The sequence below is a fragment of the Gasterosteus aculeatus genome, chromosome 10, assembly GCF_964276395.1.
Source record: "Gasterosteus aculeatus chromosome 10, fGasAcu3.hap1.1, whole genome shotgun sequence".
NCBI lineage: Eukaryota > Metazoa > Chordata > Actinopteri > Perciformes > Gasterosteidae > Gasterosteus > Gasterosteus aculeatus.
Window position 1 is genome coordinate 4,000,360 of NC_135697.1, and position 12,927 is coordinate 4,013,286.

The window sequence follows — 12,927 nt, forward strand, 5'->3', positions numbered from 1 at the left end:
TGATTTACAAGGAGATTTACTGTCACAACAGCAGTAAGACAACACGACTACACGAGGAGAACAAAGCAGAAACACTCACATCTCATAAGGTGCTTCTGAACACGCCACAGGAATGTTATGAAAAGGTCTACATGATACTGCACCTACACACGTATATTCAAACCATCATATAAAACAATCTACACAAAAATAGAGCATATATTTACAGAACGGGTACTATTTACAACATCCAAAACGCAGAGATAAGCAATATATATATATATATATATTGTAAATATATATTTGTACTAGATCAATGTACACACGCAGTCCGTGTCCTGGGTGAAAGTCACAAACCGGCCAGCTGTTCTTTGAACTGCTGCGCGTGACGCGACAGGTCGGTGACCCGGTCCACCATCTCCTGGATGGCGCCCGTGTTCGGGTAGTTCAGCGCGGCCGTTTTGGTGGCGGCCACCACCGTCTTCAGCAGGTCGCACAGCACGTTGCTGGAGTTCATTACGCGGTTGGCCACCTCGGGCGCCGACGCCTGCCTGGACAGGGTGTCCCCGATGAAGACCAGCTTGTGGGCGCTAAGGATGACGAACTTGCTGTGCGCCACGAAGATGCGCGGCGGCTGGCCGCCGCCCACGCAGCCGAAGAAGGCGTCCACAGCGTCGAGGAGCGTGGCGAAGTGCTGCCCGCACTGCTCCGAGTAGAAGCCCAGCAGCTGGCGGTCCCGGGCGCACAGGCGGGCGGAGGGGGGCGGGGCGGGGGGCGAGTCCGAGGCGGCCGGCGGCACGCCGGCGTGCTTGTGCGAGATCCACTGCGTGACGTCGTTCTCCACCGGTTTGATCACGTCCTGCTCCAGCTTCTTGAACTGGTTGATCTGCGGGGGGAGAGGAGAGGGGGGGGGGGGGGTAGTTAGAGGGGGGCAACGGGTCTCATTTCTTTTTTTTTTAAGTAAGAAAAAGATTAGCGAAGCCACAGGAAACGCAAATGATCCCAAAAATGAGCCGCAGAAGCAGATGTTTGTCTCCCTGACACCCTGAGGGCCAACATCTGCGTGTGTTTTCTGGTATGAATTCATAAACATGCAGGACGTGATAATGAACATCTGTGAGGGGGCACAGAGAGAGGGGGGGGGGTAGGGGGGGCGGGGCTCACCTGCTCCTGGCCCAGCTGCACTTGACTCTGCTTGATGATGTTCTCTTTGTCCAGCAGCTCCTTCTGCTGACGCTCAAAGTCCTCTTTGCCCTGCGGAGGAAGACGAGCAGGTGAGAGGAGGCAGCAGGTCCTCACACATCCATGTGCTTCGTCTCCAACCGGGTGAGATGGATTTAAACACTTCCAGCAGTGGTATAAATACTCAAGGACTTACCTGCAGGTGCACATAATCGTAGTCCTCCATCCAGCTTTTCACACACTTCTCGCTGTTGTTCATGTGCTCTTTGTCCTGGCCGGGGCACACGGGGAACGGCTTGGTCTGCCCTCCGTAGTTGTTGTTATCGGACGGGGGCGAGCCGAGCGGGTGGGCGGCGCCCTCCTCCGGCGTGCTCCCGGCGGAGAGCGAGCCGTCGGCGTGCGTCCGCCTGAACAGCAGCTCGGCGCCGCTGCCTATCGTGGAGGCCAGCTGCTTGGCGTCGTCGGGTACCGTCCGGGACACCATGACGAAGCGGTCCAGGTCGTCGCTCTTGTTGTGGTGCTTGCCGGCGGACGCCAGCGCGTTCAGGGCCCAGCTGCAGCCCTCCAGGACCTGGTAGACCTGCAGGAGGATCTGCTGCGAGTCCTCCAGGCGCGCCAGCTGCCGCCTCAGCTTGCCGTGCAGGCCGGCGTCCGACAGAGCCGCGGCGTTCGCCGCCGCCCCTCTGCCGAACGCCACCAAATCCCCGAGGGCGGCGCGGACGCGGTCCAGCACCGCGCGGACGTCGTTGCCATGGCGCTCCATGAAGGGGAAAGTCCTCCAGTGAGGGGAGGCCGCCATCGATTGCAAGGCGCCGACCGCCGCCTCCACGGCCTGCTGCAGGCGGAGCAGCCGCTGCACCGCCGCGTCCACGTCCAGGCCGAGGCGGCCCTCGGCGGCCGAGCCCGTGGAGGACGAGGAGGTGGACATGCTGCTGCGCGTGCTGCCGGTGCTGGAGATGGACAGGCGGTTCACGCCGTCCGTCACGTCCCCGGCCGCGCGGGCGTCCCCGACGGGGACGTCGTAGACGCCTTGGCTCCGGTCCCGGTCGGCCGGCGAGGTCCTGTGCTGCTGCGAGGGCGGCATCCCCCGCGGGACGTCGTACACGTCGCTCTGGGACCCCGCCCCCGAGTGCAGGGCGGGCGGGGGCACGTCGTAGATGCCTTCGTTGGCGTTGGGGTGTTGGTGCCGGGCGGAGGGCTGCGCTGCGGGGGGGAAGTCGTAATGCGACTGGGGGCTGTGGGAGGGTTTGCCGAGGGCGGCGGGCGGCACGTCGTAGATGCCCTCCTGCTTGTGCTTGAGAGGCTGGGGGAAGTCGTAGTTGCCCTCCTGGAGGGCGGGGTTGCTCCTGCAGGGGGGCACAGAGTACACCTGCAGGGAGAAGAGCAGCGTTGGTGAGAACTCACAATCTCTGGGTGGGTTTATTTGAAAGTGTCATGAAATCCCAGTTTCCTCCCTCTACCACGGAGCACGCCGAAGCATCAACCTGCCTCTAGGTGGAGCGGGTGGTGCGTGTAGTCGGAGCCCGGGGGGGTGGGGGGGGGGCCTCCATCAATGTTGAAAGTCACTCAGTGCAGCAAGACAAGCCCGCCCCAAAACCCGAATCCAGAACGACGCAAATAACACGCTGAAATCTTAGCGGGTCTGGAAGGAGAGGAGCTATACGGCCTTCGCTCTTTCTCTTCTTGTAAAGGCCAGATGGAGAAACACTCGCGGCGCTTTTGGTTAAACTGCTGGCAGGCCAAGCCGCCACTTAGTGCCGCCGCAAGAATGTCTTAAATGTGACATTTGACGTATTACCCACTCATTGCAGACAATTAAGAGAAATACCAGTGACTGTGTCAATAAATAACTTGAACGGTTACCACTTGGGCAACTCGATTGGACAGAAACGTCGGCCTGATGGGCGGGACGTCTACTCACCCCTTGAGAAGACGGAGGGACGTCGTACACGCCTTGCGTCCTGAGGTCCATTTGAGACGGGGGCACGTCGTAGACTCCCTGGTTTCTGCCGCCGGGGAACATCTGACCCGGAGGGATATCATACACCTGAAACAGGAGCGGAACCATGAACATGACTCGTAGCACCCGAGCAACGGCCACTACGGCGTCCTGCTGCTACGCTGTGAAGGATGCACCACGCCACTTCAAGAGAACCTTTCTCCGGTGAGCTGCAAGGTTTACTGGCTGCAGGTCGGTGCAGACAGCAGGATGTTTGGAGGATAAAAACAGTCTGAAGATCAAAGACAAACACGCGTTTCCTGCCGTGCGAACTACGACTACGACGTTCTGATTGTTTCTAGAGCGACGTGGTTTTGCATTATAGCAGATACATCAACAAAAACTAGAACTCATTTAAACTCTTTAAACGTTGACATTTTTCTATCCATGTTCATTTGTCAATGGTACTATTCTTATGATATTAGTGGAACACTATGGATGTCTGATAACACATTCCACTATCTAGAGAATAGAACGTGAGACTCTTACCCCCTGTGATCTACTGGGCGGGACGTCGTAGAGGTCCTGCTGGTTGTGCTGGCCGGGGCTGAAGGTGTAGGACTGTCCCACTCTGGTCGGGGTCACCACCTGTCCGATCACAGTGGGGGGGGGGAGCAAACAATCAGAGCTGCTGTCCCAAAAAGCAAACGACACCTTTACAAACACAGTCCTCCTGCCACCTGCATCTCCTGACAGCTGTGAGATGAATATGTATCGCTTTCATTTACTAATGGAAACAGTCGGTAAAAAGTAAATCTTCACTTTGTGAAATGTTTTGGTATTAAACGTGAGGCGGATGGTGAACGTGTTGAAGGAACCAACAAGCCTGATGCTAAACTAAGTAAACAAAGAGAAACTCGGCTTCATCTTCTCTTTTTAGCACATCTTCCTTCCTCGTAAGCCCCTCCACCCCCCCCCCTAATCCACCTCTTTCCCTCCCCCCTGAAAGCGGACCTCCATGCTGCGTCAGACAGACGGAGGAATGCCGGGAATGTCCCTCCCTGCTGCTGCCCCCCGCGCCCCCCCCCTCCGCGCCCCGCTATCGCCGCTCCGGGTGCGTTAATGGGGCTCAAAAATAGGAAGCATGCGCACGGCTTCCTGGCAGAAAGTCTCCGGGGACGTACGAGAGCGCTTCCCAGTAGCAGCACCGAGTGAACATCGGAATGCCGTCTCTGCACGTTTATCAGCCAACTCCAACTGGGGTTATTGTTTCTAGGTGGGGGGAGCGTGGGGGGGGGAAGAGATTCATTAGGGGAAGAAAAGGGAGCAGAGGTGGAAAGAGAGAGGAAACGGAAAATGAGAGCACGTCGCCTAGTATGGAGAGGAATGCCATTCATCTGAGTCCGACCCAACGCTGCTCCATGTGCTTCTCGTGAGTGGGATCAGAGCGGGACCCTCTGCGATTCAACGTGTCCTCTGTTGGCATTCCTGTCCGTGCGTACATCATCCCAGCAGGGCCCGCGGGGTCGGACCTGAAACGTACACCCGCAGCCTTTTAAAGAGGGGGGTCTGAAATAAACCGCCCGCCGGGATAAATAGCTCCGGTGCTCGGGGACTATTCTCAGGCGTCGCTCCCAACGCGCCGGGCTGCTGGAATAAAAGAGGTTTCGCCGGAACAATAGTGACCTTCTCAGGAATGCAGCATCCGGCTGTAAAGCACTACACCCCCCCCATCAAAAGGTTACTTTTATCTAACTTTTATACTGTATTTATTTATTTTTCAGATTCACAGTGCCCGTATGTTGGCTGCTTAGAGGAATGGAAACAGGGAGTATTAAAAAGTAAATGGCTGAATTCTTTTAAAAACTTATATTTGTTCAAATCTAAGCAAATGAGCAGCATTAAAAGCTCTTAGCAGTTCCTGTTTGGAGGAAGTGGCGTAAGTCCCCGGCCCGGTGTGAACACCAGCCTTCTCCCCCCCGTTGGGCCTAGTTGCTCATTTTGTGCATCAACTCCGTGACGATGCAAATATGCTGTTAGAACGTCCACCTCAGCAGGTGGAACGCAACAACAAAGTGACACTCTGTAAAGGTCACCCGGCCCGGCTGCTGCCCCCCGCGGGTCGAGCTTGTGTGCTGTTGATAAAAAGGCGGATGAGCGGGGGGGCGCTGGAGGCGGGGGAGGGGGGTCACATGGCAGCGAGGTGTCCTTTCTCGCAGGTACGTGTCACGGCTTTGAGTGGCACTCGTCCCCCTCAGCCAGCTGCCCCACCGCTCCTCGTTTATTTTCCCAGGGGGGGCGGGGGCGCCATGACCCGGCCCCCCCCCCCCCCCTCAGGCGATGGGCTCAGCGAGGAGGCGGAGCACACCGAGTGACGACAGAGGGATCGGCTTTAAAAGCAGCGGCCCGAGGAGCAAAATGAGATGCCTTGAGAACGCTCCTTCGGCGAGTGAGTCACGGCTCTTACAACAACGCAATGTTTACTCGGGTTTTGGCACGAAAGGCTTTCCCGCTTTACTTGGGAGTCATTTGAGAGGCGCCGTCGCAGCAACTACCGCAGGAGTTTGTAATATGTTATCTTAGATTTGACGTCATGTTGGACGCTGCGTCGCAGTGAAAACATGTTAGTTGAGGCCTTTGTGTGTCAAATCATGGAAACGTTTTACTGACTGTTCGCCAGTGCTGTTTATTATTATTATTATAAAGGCCATACAAATACTAATACACAATTTCTGATTCTGTGACACGTAGAAGGTGGTTTGACCTCTAGACCTCACAATAAATTCAATTTTAAATGACAAATGTGAGTATAAGCATGTAGTTATTGTCTTTAATTAATGGCCGTTTACCCACATGTCAGTTAAAGACGAGTCCCTGTTCACAGGAAATCATCATTTCACACCTTTTCATTTGTTAAGCACGCAAACCCAGCCACTTCCCCCCCCCAATGACCCGCAGACACAAACCCACACGCCTTTGTCACGACACGGTCGCCTTCATAAAAGACGGTGACAGCGACGACGCTGCTGCCGCCGCCAGAGAGGCGCTTTTATCCACCCATCCATCCACCCCCCCCATCCATCCATCCATCGCCCCCTCCACACCTCCTCATCTCCCCCCCCATCCATCCATCGCCCCCTCCACACCTCCTCATCTCCCCCCCATCCATCCATCCATCGCCCCCTCCACACCTCCTCATCTCCCCCCCCATCCATCCATCGCCCCCTCCACACCTCCTCATCTCCCCCCCATCCATCCATCCATCCATCGCCCCCTCCACACCTCCTCATCTCCCCCCCATCCATCCATCCATCCATCGCCCCCTCCACACCTCCTCATCTCCCCCCCATCCATCCATCCATCCATCGCCCCCTCCACACCTCCTCATCTCCCCCCCCATCCATCCATCGCCCCCTCCACACCTCCTCACCCAACCCCCCATCCATCCATCGCCCCCCATCCATCCACCCATCGCCCCCTCCACACCTCCTCACCCAACCCCCCATCCATCCATCGCCCCCCATCCATCCATCCATCGCCCCCTCCACACCTCCTCACCCCCCCCGCCTGGATGCTGACAACCGTCCACCTCCTACAGGTTTCCACCTTGTTTCTGTTCCGTCACACACACGCACACACACACACGCACACGCACACACACACACACACACACACACACACACACACACACGGTGCAGGGAGAATGCCGCCCCCCCCCCCCCCCCCCCACAGCCACCAGCTTATTAAAAGTGCCAAACTAATTAACGCAGGTAATTAACTAGTGCGTCCCGCGAGGCTCCGTGACGCGTCCGACCGGCTGAAGCCAAACAGACAGCGAGCTTAATCAGACGGGGTTTTTTTTTTTCAGCGCGACTGAGGATCATCGCTCATCCTCTGTGATCAAAGCGGCTTCTTAATCCGCTGGCGCGATTATCTGCACGGAGCACTGTTCAAAGAGGAGTCTGACATTTGGGCGTTTTTCTTTCTAAGAAAACCATCTCATGAGAGAAGTTTTAAGAAAATAAGAGGATAATGTGAGCTAAGAAATGTCATGAGCACAAATCTCCAAACGAGGCGAGACGAGAGTCCTCGGTGACGCTAAACGCCAACACCGGGTTCAGCAGGGACATCACACACCACGTTCACCATCGGGTTGAACGGGTTACCATTGTCCACCTGCACGTGAAGGCTGATGTATTTGCCAAAGTCTGACTGGATGAGGAACATGAATGGTTGAGCAAAACGTTGTGGTGATCCATCCAGTATTCGTGGAGACCAAGCGGCAGGCGGACCGCCCATTTGTAGTGTAGCGAACAACGCCACCAAATATCAGCTGGCTTTCGCTGTTGAATGTACACATTTCCTGGTTTTCTTTGTGCCCTATGATGCAAAACGAAGGATCTTTCAGTTGGTCGGATAAAATTGGATCGTAAAGTAAACTCTTTGCCTTCTCTTGTGCTAAAAATGAACAATAAGCATAGCAGCTTAGCTCCTGCTTTGCTTACTTTATCTTAGATCTTAAAGTCCTCAGTATGCACACACACACACACACACACACACACCAGAGAGAGCAGATTACTCTCGGTACAAATGATTTACGACTACTCCCCCCCCGGTCAAGTCTCATGGGCCAGCGATTGATCACAACTGCGACAATGGCGAGCAGACGGTCGTCTGAAGGAGCCGGCTCGCTCCAGGAAGAAATAACTCACTTATCTGGTGCTGGGATTGTCAAGCGCATGATTAGGCCGAGAAAATATGTCCCGGGCAAACAAACACGCCATTCATTTCACATAACGCGGTTACATCCAAGGGGTGGATGGCACACCCACACGGCCCCCGGGGCCACTTCCTCAACCTGTGTGGGAGTTTATCAATCCCTTTGTTGCACCCGTGCCCCTTTATGGCACCAATGAGAAGATTGGATCTATGGGTACAGCGCAGTGGGCCTTGGGAAGTCAGGAAGTGGCGAACGAAACAGGCCGTCTGGTGGGAGAAGATAAGGAGAGCTGAAGATCTTTGAACTCTGAACCCGGCCCATCTCTGAGCACCGTGACCTCAGCGCCCGACTCTGGAGGAAAACCGATGGCGCGGAACAGACGCACCTTTCAGCAGCAGAAGAGGGAACTGGAGAGCGGCGGACTTGAGACGGGAAGCGGCCCTCTAAGAGCGCGGCGATGAAAGGCGCTGCCAGGCTCCTCCGGCTCTGAAGAGGCTCTTTGTGTGGCCGAGAGCTCCAGGCCTCTGGGCAACACGGCCCCAGCTCGGAGGCCTTGAAGTAGGCAGCGGGGGGGGGGGGGCATCGTAGGTCACCCAGGGACAAGGCCGCAACATCAAACAGCCGCAGAGGATTGGAGCGGCAAAACCTCAGTTGGCCTTTCATGTGCCGCGTGACGAGAGAGGGCAACCGGCCGCCAATCTGGATTTGCACTGTGGGGTCGGCGCGCACGCATGACTGCCCACCCCCCCACACACACACACACACACACACACACATGACACATGTCAAAGGAAATGCAGGAACTGCTCTCACTGGGGAGGCTTTAGTTAGGGTAACACGAGAGGGGATTATCTGTCTCGGAAGCCGGCATCGGTCTCCATAATCACTTTGGGAAGCGGGTGAGTGTCCCCTCACAACAAGCAAGTGACACCTTTTCCCCTCCGCCTATTGGCTCTTGGATGCACGCAGGGTGGGTCGATGCTCAGCGGCCTGTCAGCAATACGAGCAGCAGTAAACAACTGGGTGTTCTGAAGAGCAAAGGTCACGGTTTGGATTCCATGTCAACAGACATGATCCCCACTGATACCGTGAGGCGGGTTTACCCTGCTGAGAGTGTCAACGTGGAAGGAGACACAAAGTCTCCTGGATAATTCGGACTTCACTTCAGGTTTATATTGCGGCCAATTAATTATTGTCGCTTTTGTCAATTATTTTGGTAAAACTTCTTAAAGCTTAAATCTTGTCACTGTAGCTTTAACCAATTGAAAAACACTCTATATGCGTAATTTCCCCAAAATTGAATAAGTAGCAAAAGCTTCTTTTGAGATACGCTGCTTTGTGTCCCATGTGTTTTAAATTCCCTTTAAATGAATATTGTCTGTGCAAAATAAGGGACTTTATATTTCAAACCCCGGATGCCTAAAATAACTCAACGTCGACTCGGTAATGGACCTTTTAACTTGAGCTGTTTGGCATTAAAAGGAACGTCTGTGGCCACAGATGTCGACGGGGCTTCTGTCCAGCAGGCAGATGTACGTCACTGGAACACAGAGCGCCGTAAAATACACTTACACAAACAAAATGGTTCTATTTCATAGACGTGAACCACCGCTGAAAAGACTGCACCACTTTAACAACCACAGATTAGAGGGAAAGTTAAACATCCACAATTTAATTGAATCTCTCCAATAACATGATTACAGTCCTTTGCACAGTCATTTGATTTTCCATGTTATCACTGAAGCCTTTTTTTGAAATTTAATTCCTCGAGTGAACCCCGAGGCTCATTAGCGGTGAGGGGAGGTGTTGGTTGACGGCGTGCAGGTTGATTGGCAGGTCTCTCCTCTGACTGGCTCTATCACACACAGTCAATCGCACAAAGTCCTCCAAGCCTTCGGCGCCTGCTGCCTATGTACCTGCTGAAAACGCATACCGGAGCTAATTTCTGTGATGGCTGGAGCTGATTTGATAAAAGAAAAACACCCGTGAGATTGCAGAAGCTCATCCAGCATGTAATTACTACCCGTCTCCTGGAGGGATGATCCGGTCGGAGGTGCTAAAACTAGTTAAGCGGTTGAATAAACAGGAAAGGTCTTTGAGCACACAGCTGCAATGACTTCATTTCGTAATGAAGGATCACTGGGCGCACACTTGTTTTGAAATGGCGTGCTCTTCAAACTAAGAAAAAAATAATGATGGCGCTTCAAAATGAATGAGAGGGGTATTTATTGACATATTTGAAGTCATAGAACAGAACCTAAAGCTCCTAAACCCGTCGTTTAGTTCTATAAACGGTATAACACTAAACTTGGTCAGATGTTTACTAATGAATAGATCCCAAGACTCAGTAAGCAGCATTTAAATGTCGAAATTTGAGTTTCAATGTCAACATTTTGAATAAAGCTTCAAATCTACTCGGAAAACAACTGGACTCCATGAACCATCCCCATCCAAACGATGCACCATCCAGCCAGTAAAACAACAAACGTGCACAATGGAAACCCCACTAATGACTGTGAAGGGCGTGCCAGGCGTAATGGATTTGCCAGCCACCCCTGTGTAAAGCGTTCATATGAAGAAATACTTTCAGGGCAGCTGGGCTCCGCCAAAATCCCCAAAACAGCTCTGTTCTGTTTGCTTTTCCACAGGTTCCCATATTCGCGGCCCATCTGTGGCTCAGACTGGCTCTGCTACACACCGTGTGCCAATGTACACAGAACGCCAAAAACACTACCCTGCTCTGTGGTGAGCACCGGCCCGCCACACCCTGTCCACATTTCACATCGCAGACCCACAATCTCTGCGGCCTCCCGGCTCGCCGCGTGTGCAATCACACTGATGAGAGTCGTGGCACGGCGGCAGCAACGGCTCAGGGTGCAAATGTCCCATCACGTCGAATGTTACGCCTTCAAACCCCCCTGATCTCAGAACGGTCCAACACATCAGTCGCCATTTCACTTGGGTAAATCATGTGAATTAGCTTTAGCGAAGTTTGAACTTCACTACTCGGTGACAATAACTATATCATCACATAAACAAAATGATGTATTTTTAGTCTTTGGACTGTTAACGGGACAAAAAGAGCCAGTTTTTTTGACAAGAAAGCCCATAGTCTGCTGATGTCCCATCGGCAGGGGGTTTTACTCTGGAGTTTGTCCCCTCTACGTAAAGCAAAGCTGCAAATCAGCAGCTACACGGTGCAAAAATGGCATGAATGATTAACGACAGAGCGATTTGACAGAAAGCAGAGAAGGAAAGCAGTCATCACACTATCTCACCTTGCTCGGGGGGTTATCAGCGGCCAGAGTGCTCCTCGGGGGGACTTGGTAGATGCTCTGTTGACTCTGCGGACTCTGGAGGGACGGGGGCACCTGGTAGATGCCCTGAGCCCCCCCTGAGCCCGCCTTCTGCTGGTACGCCGAGCTCTGAGGGGGCGACTGGGCAGCGGCGGCCGGCGCCTGGGCCTCGAACATGGGTCCGATCAGCAGCTTCAGGCGGTTGCCGGGGGCGATGCCTTGGCGGCCGTGCAGGGAGCAGAGCCACCAGCCCTCCAGGCCTCCAGTGTTCTGCTCGATGACGGTGAGGATGTCCCCCTTGCGGAAGGCCAGCTCCTCGGGGGACTCCGGCATGTTGTCGTACAACGCTTTGGCCATCAGGTTCTGCAGGAAGAAGAAGGAAGAAGACGCTCTTTAGACAAAGGCGATCTCACGCACATAAAGTCGTAGAAACCTACCGTCAAATTTGATTCAATTCTCGAACATAAAATAGATAGGTCTGCTTTCGTCCCACCACAAACTACCCCTTTAAAAACACTAGCGTCTACTTTACACTGTGATACTTATAGGACCGTTTTAAAGCGCTTTGGCGAATGACATGCGGGTGAACTTTTCCCTGTGCTTCAAATTACCAAGCAGGATCCCGTCAGTCCACAGCTCCACGCCAGATGCCATTTAGGACCATTCTGAACTTGATGGGATTTTCTCAGCCCGCTCCCTGCGCTCCGGGGCACAGTTATCCCGGTGAACAGTTAAGTGGCCAGCGAGGCGTAATGACTCAAAAAGGCACCGATTTTGGAGATAGGAAACTCCCCAGAGTCTGCCACTTCTGTGTCTGAGAGGGGCATTTAAAGACTAATTGCTTCAGTAAATACATCAGTATTTTCCCTTTAGCCTTTATTCATCCATGGAAGGGGTTAATTGACTATGAACGCTCCATTTCAGCTGCTTTGTAGGCGCATAATGACAAACTGGCCAGCACAACAGGCCTGCAGCTCGTATGCAAGCTCCAGAAATACAATTAGGGGATTAGAAGCCTTGCTCAAGTTGGATAGAGGGAAAGGAGAGCGTTTGGCTTTCCCATTGGCATGTACACCCCGACTAAATGTATTTTTGCCACACCAGTCAGACAATACAAAAAAAAACAGCAACACATCTTTTCTTGACATTTATGGCTTCTGCAGTAGAAAATATCTATTCTAATAAATCTGAAGCTACCGACAGAAAAAACTGTTGCACACCAGATGAAGTAAGCGGAGTACAATAGAAATCCTAATTGAAGTGTGGAGCGGAATACACAATTGGCTCAAAAAATACTATCTTGAAAAAGTGAGGATTACCAGCAACATTTAAACAAAAAACTGCAACTTTGACTGTTCCTCAACAGTAAAAGTGTGATTCGATGTTTCCAGTTCTTTTGTCGTTCGGTGTCATCACGCCTCGCCCTCTAGAAGCTCTTTGTGGGAATAAGGAAGCCCTCTTTGATGCTTTCTTGAACCCTACTTCCTCTTTCCTACCCGGTCCGATTTATGCAGTTCCCACGTGAAACACTCTTCCACAAACGTGGTTATCAGTCTGCGGGCCGAGCCTCCCTATTGTCTGAGCGCGCTGCCACGGAACACTATGCAGCAACACCAGGCGCACAATCGCACCCTCACAATCAACCGCCCACCCCGGCTGTGACCCCTGGAGGTCGACTTCGCCCAATGGGAGCAGACCCAGATGTTTGCCCGTCATAATAATTCGGATCAAGGCTGGCAGAGGCATCCACGAGGAAAAGCCTAAACGCTGATTGCTGCTATTGGAACTACGTCTCCAATTAAGAGTTTATA

General features: G+C 53.2%; 1 protein-coding gene across 3 annotated transcripts in view; it reads right to left on the minus strand.

Moving 5' to 3' along the window:
• Nucleotides 1–12,927, minus strand: part of nedd9 (neural precursor cell expressed, developmentally down-regulated 9) — a 23,693-nt gene continuing 10,766 nt past the window's right edge. For all 3 annotated transcript variants that reach the window (XM_078080778.1, XM_040188925.2, XM_078080779.1), the window contains exons 2-7: nucleotides 11,099–11,479; nucleotides 3,650–3,748; nucleotides 3,083–3,208; nucleotides 1,358–2,530; nucleotides 1,144–1,233; nucleotides 1–865 (exon numbers count right to left, since the gene is read on the minus strand). In XM_078080778.1, the coding sequence (XP_077936904.1) occupies nucleotides 329–865; nucleotides 1,144–1,233; nucleotides 1,358–2,530; nucleotides 3,083–3,208; nucleotides 3,650–3,748; nucleotides 11,099–11,479 (2,406 nt within the window). In that variant the 3' untranslated portion in view covers nucleotides 1–328. The remainder of the gene's footprint in view (nucleotides 866–1,143; nucleotides 1,234–1,357; nucleotides 2,531–3,082; nucleotides 3,209–3,649; nucleotides 3,749–11,098; nucleotides 11,480–12,927) is intronic.